This window comes from Folsomia candida, unplaced genomic scaffold, assembly GCF_002217175.1.
Source record: "Folsomia candida strain VU population unplaced genomic scaffold, ASM221717v1 Fcan01_Sc030, whole genome shotgun sequence".
NCBI lineage: Eukaryota > Metazoa > Arthropoda > Collembola > Entomobryomorpha > Isotomidae > Folsomia > Folsomia candida.
Window position 1 is genome coordinate 379,039 of NW_019091222.1, and position 20,275 is coordinate 399,313.

Consider the following 20,275-nt stretch of genomic DNA (forward strand, 5'->3'; position numbering starts at 1 on the left):
TCTGTCCAGTTTGTAACAAGGATAATGCGAAAATTACGTAGTGGCTTGCTTAATTAGTGAAATGTTGGGATACACCGACGTTGATTGTATCGCATAAACTCCCAGATATTAAAAGTTACACAAATATATTTTACTGATGGAAATTTTTTACAATAAATAAGTAGATGTTAGTGATAAAGACGGATTGTATTACTTAATGATTTTTCAATATCTAATCATATTTAGAGATTCAGATATAGCAGGTTGTTGAAAATATGTCTCAAAGTGTGCCTTGTTTTACAGTTTTTGATCTCACTGCCTCACCGAAGTTTGTTTTTTTAAATTATATTTTTATTACTTGTTTTACAGTTTAGTTGAATTCTAATTTTTGTTTCTATGATTCTACTCCATTAGTTATTCCCCCCAGCGGAAATTTATGTATCTGGGTTGACGAAGATACTTGAGATTAGATGGTATACCTTGCGAGTACATTCTGGTTTAATAAGTTCGAGCCTTTTTGAAATTTTGCATTCATCCCATTCTTTTTGAGCTGATAGGAGCTGTAATATGAGCAATTGTGGATAATCATGTAAAGCAGAATGGATAATTGAAATATTCAGTAAGAGGGTTGTCATACGTGTTTCGCCTTAGTGTCTCGCAATCGATTTAGAACAACCTCCTTGAAATCTTGATCACTGGTGTTGTCATCTTGACGTGGGCGCTTCTAATTTAATAAATATAACGGCTGAATATAATTTACTCAACGATTTAAGGAATTGCTAAGACTAATATTTAATTTTGAGTAACTCATTTGCCAATGTTGAAGAAATTTGAAGAAGACCAGTTATGTCGTGCTAAATTCTACTCAATTTACCTGGTATGGATTGGTCTGAATATTGTGAGATCTCGCAGCACTTATATCTCATTTCCAACTAAGATACTAAATGTCGCGGGCAATTTAGGTCTCATAAAGAATTGACTAAAATTTTTCAATATCAATTACTTATCAATTCTTAAAATACAAGAAGTGGATAGAGCTTTCTACCACCAACTCGTGAAACGGAAGGTTTATGGACAGGTTGAAATATAAGCTATGTATGCAAGCTTGGATTACTAAAAATTTAATAAATAGGTTTTAAAAACATTTTCAAAGCTTAAAATATGTATCTAGTAATTTTTCAAGACTCGTCATTAATTTGTGTTACCGTACAAATTTCATTAATTTCGTAGAAATATTAATATAAATATTAATATACCTGTAAAATGTGCATTGTATTACTTGTATTCTATTCTAACCTTGAGGTGTAACGACCCACTTAGTGGGGTGCCTCATTGTACCAATAAATTAAATTAAATTAAATTAAACAGTTTCGACAAAATTTACCAATTTCGGAGTTTCCACGGTGTCTGTGGAATCTCTACTTTCACTCCGTGTCCTTTTTGGAGCGGCAGGACCCCCAGTTATTGAAAGTTGTTGATAATTGACGTTGCCTATAGTTAGACAAAGTTGTCCACTGCCTGGTTCCTTGTTAAGGTGGGTCCCTCCCTTAAGCATAACGGAGAATGCTTGATTAAAATTAAATTTCTGGTCAAAATTAGATTAATTTCCAATATCCTGCGAAACTAGCTGGTACTTGTCATACCCAATAGATTCTTCCAACCATGGAATTAATTATATTATTATAAGTATATTTGTGAACTGGCCAAATGTACAGATTTTAGTGAGTTTTTCTATTTTTTCCCATTTACTTGCATGACTCATGGAAGTATATGTGAAACATATAGTATGCAATCACTTAAGGGCAATGTTAATTTTGTTTGGTCGTATAGGCCGACTTTTTAAGCTAGATGGATGCGGTTAGTGGCATTCGAACAAGCTCAAAAATGTAGGCATAGGGTACGCGAACCGTTTTTGGAAATTTTGATTACTTTTTTATCTTTTCACCTTCAAGTGTAAATGGGCACTAGGGACACTAAATATTTTTTCAAATGGGCTGGGTGAATGAGAATGAAAATCTGATTGCGGGATATTGTCTACAGGGCCTAGGGCTACAACAAATGTTTGAAACATTTTTTAAAATAGGGCCTCCTATACGCGCGAAAATTCAAAATGTTGAATTTTGGGTGGCTTCAGTCTGACAGGGGTACAGACTGGGGGGATTAATATTTTGAACTGGAAAGATGTTCATTGTGTTCCTGAGGGTCCCTAGGGGTGCCCTTAAAGGACCACTTTTTTCGAAATCGCACTTAGGTGAAAAGTTATGGCGGTGTGAAGATGTGAGAGGGTTAGTCATTGAGGAGGAGATCCTCCCTAATTGTCCATCTCACATTTCGATGTACTATGGATATATGGTAGTACACCATGAGTGTACAAAAATCTTTGTTTGACTCCATGGCCCCATTGGTGCCCCCATCCCCCCACACCCTCAATGGGGCAAAAAATGCCAAACTCACGTGTTCCAAACGTTTACATTCAGTTTTGTTCGGGTTTTGCAAATTCTGGCCATAATATTGTAGCCCAAATAGTTTTAGTATCCAATGAACTTCAATTAGATTTCATACTTACATATTATATTCAATTCCAAAGTTAACCTTTATCAATTTTTGATGTATAATATTTTCTATAATATTTATTAACATATATGCATATGTATGTAGTATTAATGATATTATAATATTTTCTCATCATGGGTGTCTTCGTTTGAATGTGTTGTGAGTCTCCCTTTACCCCATGAATTCGCGGTATAAGGAAAGTGGTGTGTTTACCTGCACGACTGTTGCTTCACATGTCATTGCGAAGAATATAATTGTTTTTATATTTATCGAAGTATTTAATTAAATTCAACATAATAAAAGCGATTAATTACACGTCAAGTTCACAATAAACACAAACGATGCCATCTAGACAAAGAAAGTTACGAAAGTACAAGCACGATATAGCAAACAAGTGCAAAATTCAGAAGGACACAAAAACCATACAAGAAGAAAGTATTGATGTCGAAAAGATGGAAATAGACCCCACTGAGGTTGAACTGGCCCTGTCACCTCACCAACAACTCTTCATCAGGAATATCAACCAAGTTGCAAACCGGACATGTTTCATTTGCAATCGTCTTTGGTACGATAAGGGCATCAGGTTAGCGTAAAAGAAAATATAATGAAACAAAGGAATCATGTTAATCGGCACCAAATTTATTTTTACTTTAAATTTTGCAGGGTTTGTCAGTAACTGAAGGAATTCGAAGAGTCCTGGGGTCAGTGGCAAATAGGTACGACAGTAATACCTTGGAACATCTCGTTCCAACTACTGGAGACCAAATAGATTGCTGCCATCGTTGCCATGACAACCTGAACAAAGGAAAAGTTCCAGCAACCGCAATGGTCAACAACATGTATGTCCCAGAGTCACCCAACGTTATCAGTATTTTGACGGATGTGGAGGCAAGGATGGTCAGTCGTGCGAAGGCCTTTCTTAAAATCCACAAATTGAGTCGAGGATGAGGACAAGTTGCTCTTCAAGGGCAGGTCATCCACTTTGCCCAAAGCGTGGAGGAAGTTCAGGAGCAGTTACGCCTCGGGCCGAACACATCAAACGGCACAATAATTGTCACGGAATCAGTTGGAGACTTTCCACATTCCTCCATATTTGATATAAGGCCTCAAGGTAGAGCAATTTAAATCACTACTCAATTTTCTTAGTACATAATGTTAATTGTATTGGTTTTAGTACTTCGTGAAGCTCTAGAGTGGTTGCTCATAAATAATCCCGGATACTCAAACGTGACAATGGAGGAGTTCAACCTGGACGGTATTCGGCTTGAAGATGCCGTTGTAGCACAGAACGAAGGTGATAGTTATCCAACACCAGATGTGACTGATAGGAAGGGAAGGCCACGCATCGAGGGTGGATATGTTCCAATTCCAAGAAAACCGTGGATGATGGCAATGCGGCTGAGCTTCTGTCAAACCTCCAAGCGATTTCTAAAAGCAGGAACTGGAGGAAAACAATGCACTGCAATGTCTGCTGCCGCTGTGGCGTATGCTGCAGTAAAATCTCCGGGTACTTGGACAATACAAGATGGAGACCGGATGTTGACGGCTGGTGACTACTACTACCAGAAATGTCGCAACAGGATTATAGGTATGTGGAATATTCGTGCTGAGATATTGTGATTGAGTGGTAAATTTCGTGTTTACATACAGAAAGGAACGCAACTAATGGTGAAGGCCGCGCACAGATTGTTGCATACGACTATTTAAACCCTGATGAGATCGAGGGACAAATTGCAAATGTTTTTGGAAAATCTGTTAGTATAACCTTGGTGGACGGAGGTATTGTCTTCTACGCTGCGTTTGAAAGGTGGATGGCAGAAGTAGAAGACTATGCGAAGAGGGGGCTAGCCAGTGCCATTGAGGATTTCGTCTCGAGCAACTCAGACTACGCGTTAATTACTGGTGGTTCGTATAATCACAAATACTGCCAACATGTTTCCATTACAAAAATTTAAAATAATCCCATCCCGTAGGTCAATACACAATGGGCCTAAGCAAAAGCGATGGACATCTCTACTATTTTGACAGTCACGCTAGGACTCAACAAGGCATGATTTCAAATGCAGCAACTCAGCAGGCTTTAATTTTAAAGCTACGCCAATGTCAAGAAAGCTACCATCATCTTTGCAAAATAGTCAACAACAATTGTGTTCAAAGCCTAAATGCTGCTGTTCTTACCGTAACTCCTCTGAATATTACAATTCGTGAAGACATAAATAGCCCATCGGAAGCTGAAGAGATAGATAATCCCAATGACATGCATGCTGCATTTGGCGACGAGGCACAAGAAGATTGCCTCATCCACAATATTGACTTCCTTGAGCCTCGGTTGGACAGATTTGGGCAGAGTAGAGAAGAACAATTGCAAGAAGATGTGACCGATCTCGTTTGCACTAGCTCTTGCAACTTGCAAGAAAATGTGAATCTTCATAGGACGGCTGCTCCGCCAATTAACGTGCGTTACGAAATTCATTTGGAGGAGAAATGCTTCATTCAATGTTTCCCCCACGGACAATACGGTTTGGACGAAAATAGAGACCAAGATCACGCTGCTAAATTAACGCCTCACGCATACTTTGCGACCAGAGTGATGTCAGCCGATCGTCGATTTCGTCGTAATGACTATCTCTTCTATGCACTTTCAAGGTCGGAACAATCTATCATGGATTCCAAAATTGCCGTCTGCGCCAACATGAAATTTCAAGACCAGGAAAATGAGAATGCTCCGGTGGCAGAAAATATTCATTTGTACATGAGCGCCATCCGTGGTTCCAAGTCGTACTGGAAGAAATACACAGGAGATATCATGGCAATGGTGACAAGACTTGGTCCACCTACGTTCTTCCTTACAGTGTCTACTGATGATATTGGTTCCGCTGATATTCTCACTGCAATGTGGAGGGCATCGCGTGACGAACCTGTTCCAGCCAATATTCAGAATTTGCCGTATGACGAACGTCGGGAGCTATTAAACTCCAATCCCGTGGCAGCCGCACGTCATTTCAACCTTAGGACCCAGGAACTGATAAAGTTACTGACCAATGATCCAACAATATTTGGAAAGCCGGTGGTCGACTATACCTTCCGTGTTGAATTTCAAGACCGCGGGAGTCCCCATCTACACTCCCTCATCTGGGTAGAAAATCCACCAGATTTTGCTACCACAGAAGGTATCGAATTCATTGACGCCAATGTTTCATGCAGTCTCCATGGTGAAACAGAAATTGGGGACCTGGTTAGACGTTACCAAACGCACAAAAATACACCTACATGCTTCAAGAAAGGTAGCACATGCCGCTTCGGCTTTCCTCGACCTGTAATGGCTGAGACAAGTTTAACATTGGACGAAGACAGCAGGACCCGAGGACGAGGCATCATCTTACGGAGAAATGAAGATGAGATGTGGATTAACAATTATCATCCGAAACTCCTTTGGCTCCTCCGTTGTAATATGGATATACAGCCCGTTCTTGGGGTTGCAGCAGTAGCCCTGTATATCGCTAAATATATTGGTAAGAATGAACCGGAAACCTTCCGCGAAGATATTCGCCGCACAATTCAAACCTTGAGGGAAGGTAATCATCCGATTCGATATCAAATGGAGAAAGTTTCCCGAATTCTTTTGAATCGGCGGACTTTATCGTCTCAAGAGTGTGCTGCCAGAATGTGTAATATCCCAATGCGGTTTTCGTCGCGTAGCTTCGTCTTCGTTCCCACCTTCCGTCCTTGGGATCGGATAAGAATGCTTCGAAAGGATGCATTTCTGAATGGTGACGAAGTAAAATTTGCTAGGTAAATGACAATATTGTAATCATAAATATTTGCCTTTTAATGCTAATCATAAAATTAAATTTTGTTTTAACTCTAGTAACATAATTGACAAATATTGTGAACGCCCGGATGATCTTGGCAATATCTGCCTCTTTGAATTTGCTTCGAAATATCAACCATGTCGAAGTTATGTGCAACCAGATGAGGATTTGGTTGAAGGGTTTGAGGAGGAAATTCTGCGAAGACAAAGAGGTTCTCGGGCTTTCTACCTAAGAGACAGAAGCATGGGTATGTGGAAAAAGAGAGAAACCTTTTCCATAGTCAAAAGCCCATCTTTCCATAGCGACACTGATGCAGCCAATTTTATCTACGCGCACATTCTCCTATACATTCCATTCAGAAATGAGGAGGTAGAGCTGCTAATTCCAGGCGAATCTGTGCAGGAGACTTACGAACGACGGAAGAGCGATATGAGGACAAATGAAGATTTTCACCTCATCCGTCCGGAGATGGCGACAGCATTGGAGGCTGCTATAGACAAAATTTCACATGATCGAGATGCCCAACTTCAAAATGACCTTGCTGAGGACGACCATTTCCTTTACTTCCCCGATGTTGATAATGCAAGCAACGTTTTGATGGCACCAGGGGACGAATATCAAATCCCTTTCATGGACGAAGAAAGCTTCGAAACTGAATTGGCCAAAATGAACCCTGATCAAAAGGAGATCTACGATCTCATTCAGCAGTGTTTGGATGATCAAGGACGAGTCCAACTTAAGTTGTTCATTACTGGTGCTGGGGGAACTGGAAAGTCGTTTTTGATCTCTTTACTGACTAACCTCATTCGGATAAAGGAAGGCGGTCCTGGACTGGACGGCGTAGTGCTTGCTGCTCCAACAGGAGTTGCAGCTCTGAATATAAACGGTCAGACCCTCCATCGTACATTTCATCTGGCCGTAGAGGCAGGGTCTGTCCCACACTACGCCAAACTAGGAGCTCAAATGCTACAGCGTATGCGCGAAAAATTTAGGAACGTTGAGTGGATCATCCTTGATGAAGTTTCGATGATTTCCTACGAGGTGAGGCAAATGTATCATTAATTATATTTCGTATTAATGATGGTCCAGCGGTACCATGAATAGTAAGAATTACTATTTTTAATTAGGTATTCCGGCAGATTGATCATCGCCTGTGCGATTGTTTTGATTCTGAGATGCCGTTTGGAGGAAAGAACGTTATCTGCGTTGGGGATCTCTTCCAGTTGGAACCAGTGAATGGACACTGCATCTACGAAACGCCGCGTTTCTATCTAGGAGAAGCCAACATTTGGCATGCTTTTGAGTTTCGGGAATTAACGGTAAACATGCGTCAAGTGAATGATCCCCTCCTTCGAATATGTAACCATCTACGTGAAGCAAATCTCACAAGCGAAGACCTTGAGATCTTAAGAACCAGGGAGTTAAAGGATGCCAACCCTCTGGAGCCAAAGATGAAAGACATGCAAGAGAAGTTTAAGAATTCCATCCGTATCTATGCAACCCGTGCCCAAGTAGCAAGCTACAATCGCCTGCGGACTAGACAACTTCGCGATGACAAAAGTATAAATGTCTACACCATTCGGGCAAGGGACACCTTCAACTCTGGACCAAATGTTGGATGCCAAGCACCTCTATCCCGTAGTTCTAGAGACAGCAATAAATGCGGAGGATTTCCTGCTTCCATCCAACTAGCTGCTGGATCTAGAATTATGGTGATCCGAAATTCCACGACAACGCGATACCTGGTCAATGGGTCAATGGGGACCGTTGTTGGGTTCACCTGGAATATGCTTGCAAGAGAACAACACCGTTCTGGTGACCTACCCGCCACCGTACAAGTAAAGTTTGACGACCCAAGGATCTGCGGAAATTCAGATGGTATCTTCGATCTCCGACCTGAAGACGTCGTGTACAACAACGGACGCGGGGGTGAAGAAATACGGCGTCGAATGCTACCGATAGTGCTTTGCTGGGCAGTCACGGTTCATAAGGTACAGGGGATAACAGTGGACACTGCCGTAATATATCTTGGACCGGAGCTCTTTGCTCACGGACAAGCTTATGTTGCCCTTAGTCGTGTCCGAACACTCGATGGTGTAGCTATTTTACAGCAAGACGATACCAAGTTGTGCCAAGAACTAAATCAAAAGCTGGTAGCGGAAATGAGAAGGCTTAGGGATAAACTTCTTTAATATTGTTTACTTTAAATATATAATCAAAACAACAATTGCCAAAATGTATTTAGCTAATCTGAAATAAATAGCTTGAGCGAAGTGAACAATGAGGTAGATAAAAATTGGTAAATAATTTAGCGGTAAAACCGCAGGAAAACCTATTTTTTCATTTCCTGTTCCATGTCTAATTTCATTTCATTCAGTTTCACAGTATCAAAATTGAGAGGAAATGCGAGAAACAAGATTTTTTTTCAAATATCGGTACTACCCAAATTGGGTACTACCGATATTTGATGGTGGGGAAAAATAGGCGCAAATTTTGGCAAATGTATTGGCTCATTTGGTCCATCTCATCAACCCCCCTAACCTCTGAAATTCATCAACATCCCAATATCCATTGTCATGGTCGATCGGTTACTCAATGTGCAGGCCTTAATTTTCAATGTCTAAGTGATATGTCAAATGTCCTACAATCTTTAAATTCAACTAGAGGCGGGATCGCACCATATAATTCATACTTGTCGAGATTGAGGAATATAGGTCAAGTTAGATTAGAATAGGTTAGGCCATAATAAAAATGTTTAACCAGTGAAAAGTTTTGCATGAAGCATCACAATTGCAATTAGTTAAAATACAAAATTAAGAATGTAGTTTCCGGAGTCAATATTTGCGCCTATTTTTCCCCACCATCAAATATCGGTAGTACCCAATTTGGGTAGTACCGATATTTGAAAAAAATCTTGTTTCTCGCATTTCCTCTCAATTTTGATACTGTGAAACTGAATGAAATGAAATTAGACATGGAACAGGAAATGAAAAAATAGGTTTTCCTGCGGTTTTACCGCTAAATTATATAGTTTTGAAGTGTCGATAGAAAATTCAAAGCTATCAAGACAAGCATCAGATTTCCAAGAAAACCATAAAGAATGTTTAACACTACTTTTAGAATTGTTTGTATACCTAAGCATATCGTACATTAATTAATGTAACATCTCTGTCTTTATTTTTTAGAACAGAGGAATTTGCGATGGTGTACGTAGACAATAATTTAATAAATATGCTGGAATTTTTACCGTGGAAGTTTGCGGAATTACAGCCGTCGAAGTTTGAGGGATTTCTGACGTCGAAGTTTGCTGAACTACTGCCGCCGAAGTTTGACGAATTGCTGCCACCAGGGTTTGAGGAATTGCTGCCGTCGAAGTTTGCAGAATTTCTGCCGTCGAAGTTTGCGGAATTACTGCCGTCGAAGTTTGAGAAATTGCTGCCGTCGAAGTTTGAGGAATTGATGTCGCCGAGGTTTGAGGAATTGCTGCCACCGGGGTTTGGGGAATTTCTGCCGTCGAAGTTTGAGGAATTGATGTCGCCGTGGTTTGAAGAATTTCTGCCGTCGGGGTTTGCGGAATTGCTGCCGACAAAGTTTCAGGAGTTATTAATGCCGTCAGGATTTGAGGAATTGCTGCCGTTGAGGTTTGAGGAATTGCTGCTGTCGGGATTTGAGGAATTGCTACCGTCGAAGTTTCAGGAATGATATCTGTCGTATTTCGAGAAATTGCCGTCATCCAGAGTTGAGCACGCTTATGAGCAGCATATTGTGGAGAAACCGGCTGGAATAAAGTATAAAAACATATGTGCAACAAATCGCATTAAATAATTCTTTTAAATTAATTTTACCATTTTTAAACCTTGACGTTGATAACGTTGATAAGCCTTATAGAAATGGACAACTAGATAATTTTTTTATGCACTATATTTCAAGAGGAAGATGATAACCACTGTTCAAAATTATGGTAGAAGTCATACGGCAATTATTAGTATGACAACAACACTGTAAAAATTCAACAACGACCAAAGACCATGGATTACAAATCAGGAGTAACCTATTTAATTTCATACAATTGACTACGTTTTTGCAACACTAGATCACTACCAACTGGATGTATATTAAGTGGATTAAAGGAATTATCTGTACTAGCACCAGTAAATATATTTACCGGTTAAAAGATCTTTATATAATTATATATATGATTATATATAATTGATCTTTCAACTCGATATCTTACAGATAACGGGATGGGCACGATCCGTTTGACTAAAAATATGCATGTATTAACGAGAAGTGCCAAGTATTTGGATACATGGGGTAGGTCTATGTATTATTTCCACTATCTTTGCATTATTTGCATGGTGACTAAATTGTTGATAACGCAGTGGAATAGGTTAACACGGAGCAAAAATATTAATCGAGCACGTACACAGGTTTCCAGTTCAGATAGATAATGGATTTTGTCAACAATTTTTACTTATCGCAAACCTCTATGGCGCCTAAGCATATTTTTTCAGGTACATAATTACGATACGTCTGTGTAGCGAATAATCCTTACATTTTTATTAAGATGTAATGAAATTTGTTACATAGTATGTAAAGACAATCTAATGGAAATCCATAACAATTTTGCATAAAATATTGACATTTGTGATTATGTAAGAAAACAAATTTTTCATTATTTAAGCATATCGTCAAGCATAACTTTCAAAGTGGGATGCTTTTTGCTAAATCTTTCTTTCCAGATATTCCAAGCCGCATCGTTACGATAACACTGATCTTTTGCTCGTACGAATTGCGATAAATAGGTTAGCATTAAAATAAAATAAGTATCACAAATTGTAATTAACTCACATCGCTGTCCGACATTTTTTTCGCCCTGTCTATTACGCTATCCTTAGTACGTTTGGCCATCGGGTCGGTATCCTCGTCGCTCTCGTCCTCGTCTTCAGTATCCTGCAGGAAATTAAGGAATTTAAATTTATGTCGACCTGATTATGAGGTCGACATAATAATATAAGTTAGTTTCATAAGTTAGTTTTCCCCTTACCGGGTATTTTGAAACACATGTATGATTTCTAAAATCTCGCTTAGGCGTTGGTAAGGCAACAGCACTTTGGGTTACTTCAGTCACCAGTGGTTTGACGGGTTTTGACGCCAGAAGCGATTTTTGTCCCTTTTTCAGTACCTTTTCTTCCTTCCGGTCGTCGGTTGGGGTCAATTGACCAGTTTTGTCTAATATATTTACAAGGTGAACTACAATGCGATTCTCGCAGGGGTTCTGATATTGGGAACGAATTTTCTGAACTTTATCTGCAAGAGTGGGTACTTGGTCTTTCGCTGTCTTACTTTTCCTGTATTTTTGGATGCGGTAATTTTCCGGATGTTCGAGCGGATAAAGCTTCAGTGATACATAGCAGGGAAATAATCATGCATCAGAAAATGATTAATAATTTCCACTTACCAATTCACACCCCTTTAACACATCTTTCCATGTTTGATTTGCGAAGAATTCTTTACTTTTTTTAAAATCAGATTCCGGGTCGATAAGCTTGACACAGATTTTTGATTTTCGTCTGGGGGCCTTGGTAGGATTACAGACATGTAGTGTACATAATGTAATATATTTACTTCATCGGGGACATGGCAATGTTTGCTTGGTTTTGTATTGTGTACTAATATTTCGATTATTTATGTTACTTACCATGGATGCTACATACGACAAGAAATGGCGATGTCTATTATACGAATGGGAAAACCAACCTGGCTTCGGAGAAAAATTTTGCATAGTTGTTAGAGATACGAGTTTTATCTGCCGAGTGATATATGAAGCAATTAGCTGGTTAACTCTGTGAAGCGATTTGTGCAAGCTAAAATGAGATTAGATTGGACTTTTTTTACTTTATGTTGAGAGTAATCATACATATGCATGTATGTTTACCAAATTACATGCCACAAATTCGTTGTTTACTTGTTAAACACTTTTATTTAGTCTTTGTATAAATTATGCTAAAACGTATTTTATAAATTACAATTTTAATACAGTACATAAATATAATTTGCAGGTAAAGGCAATAACAAACCACCGGTTTCTGCATAATTTTCGTTGCATAATTAACATATTGCATAAATGCAATTTTGCACAATTATTAGGTATGGAAAGTTTAGCTTATCAAAATAAAATATTCAGGTTAGGTAAATTTTATTTTTCATGTATTCCATCTGAGATAAATTATTTTGTATTCCGTCATGGAATTTCTGTCAAGAACTGATGTCGATTAATAAAATAATCTACCCCAATTGTCGTTAATCTTTAAATATTGTTATCGTACATAAAGAGTTTGTACTTTCAGAAATTTTTTAAGAGATACAAAATAGGTCTACACATTTTTTTAGGCCAAATTGCAAGAGGGTCTCGCTAATTACCTCGGGGTATGTATTTAATGTATGTATATTGAATTTATTAACTACCTGGGAAAAAAGTATTCAAAGTTCAGTCAAATTTTATTACATGATTTCTTATTATTTCCATGAAATTTGCATGCAGAGCGTGGAGAAATATTTTCTGAAAGCGGAGAGTCTGCCCTCTACTCGTATTCCATGGGCAACACTTGGAAAAAACTCACTCCAGCTGGACTGAAGTGACAACAATAAATCAAATCAAATTATTTGATTTAATTTCTTTGGTGACAATTATTCTTAATTTTGTACTGGAATTAATCTCCATTATTTAGAATTAACCGTGGTTGAATGTGCTGCAAAATAATTACACACCTAAACTTTATTAGTTCCATTATTTACTAAATTGGCACGTGTCCTGAACCAGGTTGCAAAATTAATGAATATTTCTTTCAAAGTGGTGGGTGAAACTTATTTTTAACTCTAATTGGAAATTGAATTTATTTAGTAATATGTACATTGGTCCTTAATTTTGATTACAATTTGATTTTATAGAATTTCGTTGCCAAATTTTTGCCAAATCTCGAGTGGTGGGAAGTAATTGACTGATTCCCGTCACATCATGGAGAATTCCGGTAAATTCTTATCAATCTTTTAATATGAGCCTTTCGCAACACCTTGACCTATAGATAATTTATAATTTGCTTAGGCGACGACCTCCACCCTGTCAAATCTCACACACCGGGAATTCCCATTTCAAGGGGACGTCGCTGCGAAATTTGTTTCCTCAAGTGCCGAACTTTAGGAATTTATAAGGACCATAGGAAAATGCATTACGACTGGCTCAACAACAGGATTCAATGTCCCACCTGCGACGCCACGTTTAGCAGGCCGTGCTACTTCCGGAAACACATCTCTATGAAAATGTGAGAAATAGATAATGAATAATCGACTTAAGGGGGAGGTGATTATTATTTTTTGATGTCATTAGCTGCAGTAAAGTTCCAGACGAGACAAAACCTGATTGTTTACCTCAAGAGACGAAAACCTGTGTCAAGTGTCGCATTACTTTTGCAAGAAATGATGAACTACAAGAACACGAACGGTTTGACAGGTAAGGTGATTAATTGGCGAATTTATAATTTATGATAAGGTTTAAAAAAATATTTAGATGCGCAAAATCTAGACTTGGTCGTAAATATGGTCCTCGGAGTAATCCGCCTAAACTTGAAACTTGGAATAAACCGCCTGAATCACACGGTGACACAAGAGCGTTGAGTAGTAACCGTCCCCCAAGGTAAGAGTCGAATTCTTGATGATTTTTGCCCTCTTTCCGCAAAATGAATGTTCAAATTAAAAAAAATCCTATATTGCAAATTATAATTTTTATACACACCTATTTTAGGCTGGAATTGCTGACTTGTCCAGTGGACACGTGTCGTAGATCGTTCGACTCGACGTTCGAATGGGACACACATATCAAAAAAATCCACGCCACATGGGATGGGAAGTGTGTCCTCTGTGGGGAAAAATTTGAGTGTCAGTTCGACCTTATTGACCATCTGAGGGGCAGGCATGGGTCACAGGATAAATTTTATGCAGAAAATCTCGTCCGAGTTAAGACTGAGCTAATTGTGGACGAATTCGATGAAGGACGAACGATCAAACTGGAGCCTGATCAAGACACAAAGGATGGAATCCTGCCGGTTGAAAATTTAGTTTCTAATGTTTCAAATACTAAATGTGATAATGATGTAAAAATTAAATTGGAAGTTGAGCAATTTTAATTAACAATGTTAATTTAGCATTTATGTAAAATTGTGGCGTTGGATTAAGGGGTATAAATAAAAGACGTTCAAATAAGTTTGAAAAATTATATTAATTTTTCTTTCGGTTGGCATATTTCCTCACGTCCTCCACACATGATAAATTTACCAATTTTAAATGTCTGTTCATTAAGGATTCTCAGTTTTATTTATTTGCGTGCTGTGAAATACATTTTATTGATGATAAGTTAAACTTATCATCAATAAAATGTAAACTTATTAAGTTTACATAAATACCGTTCAATTAATTTGGAGCTGATTTTGCAATTTTACAACGGATATTCCGTTGCAAGGAATATTGTCTAGAAGAGGTTGCATGGATCGTGGTTGGTGGTTGCTTATTATTGCAACCATTCTCGTTATGCTCACTTCTAAAATGCGCTGCGACTGCCTTTTTTTCAAGATAAGTTTTATCACATCCCGGAAAAGTGCACGGAAAGCGAGGTCTTGTCGTCGAGCTGTGGACCGTTTTGCGGTGCGCTTGCAAATTAGTTTTTGTTGTAAACGATTTATGACAAATATTGCAAGAAACTCGAGGTCCATTGTTGTGAAAATTTGCCATGTGATATTCCAAACCATAGCGATCCTTGTACTGTTTTTGGCAAATCTGATAATTATTACAGACAAGAAATCTCTATGTTAATGCACAATTCTAATTATGCCACGGAATATCCGATTTGTAAAAATATGGAGTAATTCAAAAATGATGTATATTGACTTACCGCACATTTTACTGCAGCCTTATGATCATGCGTGATAAGGTGCTTGAGAAGAGATGCCTCCGTTTTAAAAACTTTGGAGCATCGATGGCACTTGAACATAACATTTGAGTTTGTCAACATTTTTGAAAAAAACTAATTATTATATGTACAAAATATATTTGGGGTACGGTATCTTTTCTAAACTTTTGAAATTTGTATAAACAACGTAGTATTTTGTCAACTAAGAAGTATGAGCGAAATAGGTAACTGACGAATATCTGGAAGTATGTAGAGTTAAGTTAATATTGGAAAAGGCCCCATATTCTTGAAATAACCACGCATCAAGCACGTTGACCCAGTACGAACCAATCCTAGGAAAAGGCATGAATTCCTTCCCGCACTGTGTTCTAGAAATGCTATGAATAAATCCTTCATTTATTTATTGTGGGTGGAATAATATGATTTTTTTTCTTTCCCATGCAAACAGAAACAGGGTCTCGTCGTCTTACCCATGTCATGAAACCACCTTTTTTGTAGAGGGAATGCAACGTTTTACTCTACATACATATGAGTGCATTCATACATACCATATTTAGACCACAGTTGGGATACGAGGAATGCGTTTTTACTCAACCCTTTTGAGAGGGGCCCTTTGAAGTGGTACCTTAGCATGTTGCACTCAACTCCACATATTGCCCACGTCCAGCATATCCTTGTGCGAGTGATATTCCGCTCAAATTGTAAGTCTGGAGAACATCTGGAAAATAAACCCAAGTTCGACTGCTTAGTTTAATTGAAAGTATATTTGTTTTAATTTTCATTGATTTTACAATAGAATGGAGACCGTCGAGAGAAAAATTGACTTCAAATGTGAGCACTGCTCCAAAGTTTTTAAAAGGAAGGCGGGTCTTGCTCAGCACCTTATCACGCATGATACCGGGGCTGCAGTAAATTGCGAGGTGAGTTATCTCAGATAATTTAATGCAGAACTTTTAAAATTATCAAAATGTTGATTACCGTTTAATTATTCTTAGAAATGCGCGAAACCATACAAGAATCAAAAAAGATTAAAAATTCACATGGCAAATTGCCATAGCAACAAAGCCCCAATCTCTTGTAATATTTGTCACAAGACACTTTCAACCAAGAATACTTTACAAGCGCACCATAAGAAGTTTCACAGCTCGACGACAAGGCCCCGCATTCCGTGCCCGTCTCCACCTTGTGATAAAACCTATTTTGATAAAATCGCAATTACGGATCATGTGAGAAGGGAACATAACGAGAATCCCACCAAATTTCCGTGTACTCTTTGCGGGAAAGAATTCAAAATGAAAGCACATCTTAACAGCCACATAGCGTTCCACACGACGGAGAAGCCTTACAAGTGTTTAACCTGTGGGAGAAGGTTCGCGCAAACTAGCAATTTTAAAAGCCATCAGGTAAAATTAAAGAATTATTATAAATGGAAACTTAAAATACCAAAAAATTCCACGGTAAAAAATACAGAGATTCTGGTAATACATGTATACACACTTTTTCTTAAAGTTTTGACCTATTTAATTGCTGTAGTGGTCGTTTTAAGATAACCACAAAAAAATTTCATAAATACTAATGATTTTATGATATAATTTTATATATCCATTTATACGTAAAAGAAATTGGTTGCAATGTAGCAATTATAAAAACGAGTATTTTTAATTTTTTGATAACCAGATTCGTTTTATCACGTTTTTTGACTTTTTAAAAATTACTGAGCGTATTTTGAACGCAACTTAAATATATACTGAATAAGAAAATCATATAATCTTATTAGATGATTTACAAATAATTCTCATCAATTATGTCCACACGCCATTATTTTCTTAGAGAATTTTATGCCGCTAGATACATACAATTACATTTATATTTTAAAACACCTTGTTATTTTTTCAGCGAGTACATATGGAGAGATCTCAACGAGAAGTGCACCGGTGTCACCTCTGTGATCGGATATTGATAAGCAAACGAAACCTAAATGACCACATCCGGAATGTACACGACAATGTGAAAAATTATTCTTGCAAAAATTGTGACATGAAATTCCCAACGAGAAATCATCTCGGACGACACGTGGATTCGAAACACCCATCGCGTGAAACCCCCCTTCACTCCTGTAACCTTTGCGAGTACAAGTCCCATTCGAGATGCAATTTCCAAAGGCATTTGCAAAGACACGATCCTTGTGAGAAAAAGTACTCTTGTTATTTCTGTGGGAAAAAGTTCCGTGATTTTTCCAGGTTGCGTGGACATATCTGGATACACACTCTTGAAATGTAGTCCAAAGCTTGGATTTAATTATTGTAAAAAATTAGAGAACTTTTTGTTAATGCATGGCTGATAATGATTAAAAAAAATTAATTTAAATCATGTAAATACTATTAATCATGATTCCATTAAAGTTGTAACCAGTTCATGACCAAATCATGAACTTTAACTTCACAATTAATACTTCATAATAAATACTTAAATACCGGAAGGGATAATTTTCTCTACGACAACGCCTTACTCGACAGAACAGCACCATAACTTGCATCCTACCTGCTTTTCAGAAACACACCTTATCTCCGCACCTGTGAACCTTAGGCGACCACCAACCATACGGAAAGCACCTGGAAGTTTCTGGTGTTTTCCGTCATGTTTCAGGCTAAAGCATGACACTCACAAAGTGGTACATTTCAAATTGCAGTTGTTTTCGAAATCTAGGAAATTTAAGCTTTTTTAAATGAAATTATGGTCATTTATGGTTATTTTCTGAGTGACTTACACTAATCATCGTCATAAAATACTGGGCATACGTCGATGGACTTTAGTTGAGGCGAAGGTAATACACATCCCAATTTAGAGTATCACGTATATCTTCATGGTTTTTACCAGATTGGAAAATGGCGTTCGTTTAAAGTTAGGCAATAAAAATTGTATGCAAATAATACGTCTTGTTTAGATGTTGTTTAGACGTCTTGTTTAAAGGCCGATGCGAAGGACAGAAGTACTTATTATCCTTACTAAATTAATTAATAGGTAGATACATACTTTGTAATGCATTCGGCTATATCGGCAAATTTATTAGTTCACCAAACATACAGTGTATGGCTCTTATTTATGTTCTATAAAAGCAAGCAGCGCATCAAATAAGTAAATTGGCTAATAAACGTTAAATCTGTTTAAGCGTAAACACATTTACAGTGCCATTGGCTTGCGAAAAGCAGCAGATAGTTTGAAGGTTTTCCAGTGCCTAATTTGAAAAAATTAACCTAGTATAATTTAAATTGCAGAACAACCTCCCGGAGTTCGGGAAAAACTCTCCGTACATACTACTTCAAATCCTTCTAACAACCAGAATGGTACTTTATGTACCAATAACTCCAACTCATCCTGTCAACAACATTTCTCCTATTTTCTACCACGAATACCACTATTTCCATCCCCACGAGCACTGCACAAATGGCAAAAATAGGCTTGATCAATTCCAATGAGACGGGCATGGATTCATGGAAGGTCACTGGCTCTCTCTGATTTCCAAAACAGCTTTGAACCAATTGAAAATATTGGTCACGTGTGTAATCGCCCGTGTTGCGTAGAGACTTACTAATCGTTAACACCCTGTTCCACATCCCATTCAAACCAGTATCGCGCATGCGTCCGAATTCCTTGGCAACGTATGGGGACAACAAATTTGTATTTCCTAGTAAGAAACGAGTCATACTGAACGGGGATCCACCCTTGTTCCTGACGATATAGCGGTCCCACACAATTCTAATTCGATTAACGAAAAATTCCTTGTCGTTGTTACTAAACATTACAACGAGCATTTGCTTTTGGGTACCATTTCCTGTGATCATGTTGCTCGCCATAGTCTGCACGGATGGGTCACTCCCAAGGAGCACCTTTGCCTTAAATTTGTTCAAAAATTGTACAAATTTTGGACTCGCCTCTCCAGTAGCTATTAATTCTGGAATAATGAAGTCCAGCAGGATCGATTTCGTCACCCCCGTCTTTAGATTGTAATAAGCAAACATTTCCAATATCGGAACGTCCCAGTTGAGCAGGTCGGTCACCCCGGTAGGAGTTTGTGTGGGGTAGAAAACCGCTAAACATGAATATATTGAGCCCTGGTAGACGTTAGCCATGAGGACGAGGTTCCCAAAAAGCCATATGACGACCAACATTAAGGCAGCTGTCCCGCTACGATACGACTTTCCACTACTGTCGCCGACTTGGCCGAGAAAAATGGAGGTGACCACAATCAGCCGGTCTACCGCTATGGTAGCAATTAAGGGTATCGAACTGTCTCGGAATCCCTCTCGGAGCCCTAGCCAGGTAAAAAATCCACCAACTAAAAGCACGCTCATCAAGGTGAAGGTCCATGTCGAACGGTCGAAAGGGGAAACGAAACTTTCCACCCCGCTTGCCACAGCGGGATAGTCGGTAACCGTTACAAAGTTAATTTCGTCCAGAATAACCTCATAAACTGTGTAGGCTGGACCGGTGTCGTTATCACTGAGATAAAATACATTGCCATAACCATGTCTACCTAATTTGATATACCATGAGTAATCCACATTTCCTATCAGGGTCAAATTATACTTGTTCGCAATCACTGCAATTGGACAGAAGTCTGGAAATTGTAAATTGGCAAATCCCTTATGGGCTAGGCCACAAGTTGCGTTTAGACTCTGTAAATTCAGGATACCCATATAGTTGTGCATATCGCGATTCTGGGCGTCCCAAGCTTGCCGAATTTCAGGGAGTGAGATTCCATCTAATGGTGCGCCGCTGAACTGATTGCATGTCAAGCAAGGGATCAGGAGGGATGTCGGGGCGCTCTCCTCGAAGAGTATCAATTTCGTTGTCACTATGGTGCTAGTGATGATTGTAAAGTCGGACAGGTACCGGTGGCGATCAATTTGGCCAAAGATATAGTGAGGGCGAATTGTGGAGGTCAAGATATAAATCAAGTTTCGACACT

At 38.5% G+C, this 20,275-nt stretch overlaps 3 protein-coding genes across 5 annotated transcripts; 2 read left to right on the forward strand and 1 right to left on the reverse strand.

Moving 5' to 3' along the window:
- Window positions 1-312: 312 nt before the first annotated feature.
- On the reverse strand, window positions 313-12,175 carry LOC118439101 (mucin-5AC-like). 2 transcript variants are annotated; one of them, XM_035860130.1, is made up of 9 exons: window positions 12,046-12,175; window positions 11,806-11,925; window positions 11,691-11,742; window positions 11,392-11,576; window positions 11,196-11,297; window positions 9,592-10,122; window positions 1,364-1,525; window positions 617-703; window positions 313-539 (listed from the first exon to the last, which is right to left on the reverse strand). In XM_035860130.1, exons 1-9 carry the CDS (start codon window positions 12,127-12,129, stop codon window positions 414-416), a joined length of 1,449 nt encoding a protein of 482 aa, XP_035716023.1. In that variant the 5' UTR covers window positions 12,130-12,175; the 3' UTR covers window positions 313-413. The 2 variants fall into 2 exon arrangements, with proteins under 2 accessions (XP_035716023.1, XP_035716022.1); XM_035860129.1 differs by having other exon boundaries at window positions 11,392-11,742.
- A 763-nt stretch (window positions 12,176-12,938) lies between these two features.
- LOC110860259 lies at window positions 12,939-14,613 on the forward strand. Of its 2 annotated transcripts, none has more exons than XM_022109312.2 (6): window positions 12,939-13,200; window positions 13,296-13,375; window positions 13,450-13,666; window positions 13,732-13,854; window positions 13,912-14,037; window positions 14,146-14,613. In XM_022109312.2, the coding sequence occupies exons 2-6, from the start codon at window positions 13,363-13,365 to the stop codon at window positions 14,525-14,527; spliced, it is 861 nt and encodes a 286-aa protein (XP_021965004.2). In that variant the 5' UTR covers window positions 12,939-13,200; window positions 13,296-13,362; the 3' UTR covers window positions 14,528-14,613. The 2 variants fall into 2 exon arrangements, with proteins under 2 accessions (XP_021965004.2, XP_021965005.2); XM_022109313.2 differs by having other exon boundaries at window positions 13,927-14,037.
- Window positions 14,614-14,806: 193 nt separating this feature from the next.
- Window positions 14,807-17,760, forward strand: LOC110860260 (gastrula zinc finger protein XlCGF7.1). Its single transcript, XM_022109315.2, has 3 exons — window positions 14,807-16,226; window positions 16,302-16,709; window positions 17,203-17,760. Exons 1-3 carry the CDS (start codon window positions 16,104-16,106, stop codon window positions 17,584-17,586), a joined length of 915 nt encoding a protein of 304 aa, XP_021965007.2. The 5' UTR covers window positions 14,807-16,103; the 3' UTR covers window positions 17,587-17,760.
- The last annotated feature ends 2,515 nt before the right edge of the window (window positions 17,761-20,275 follow it).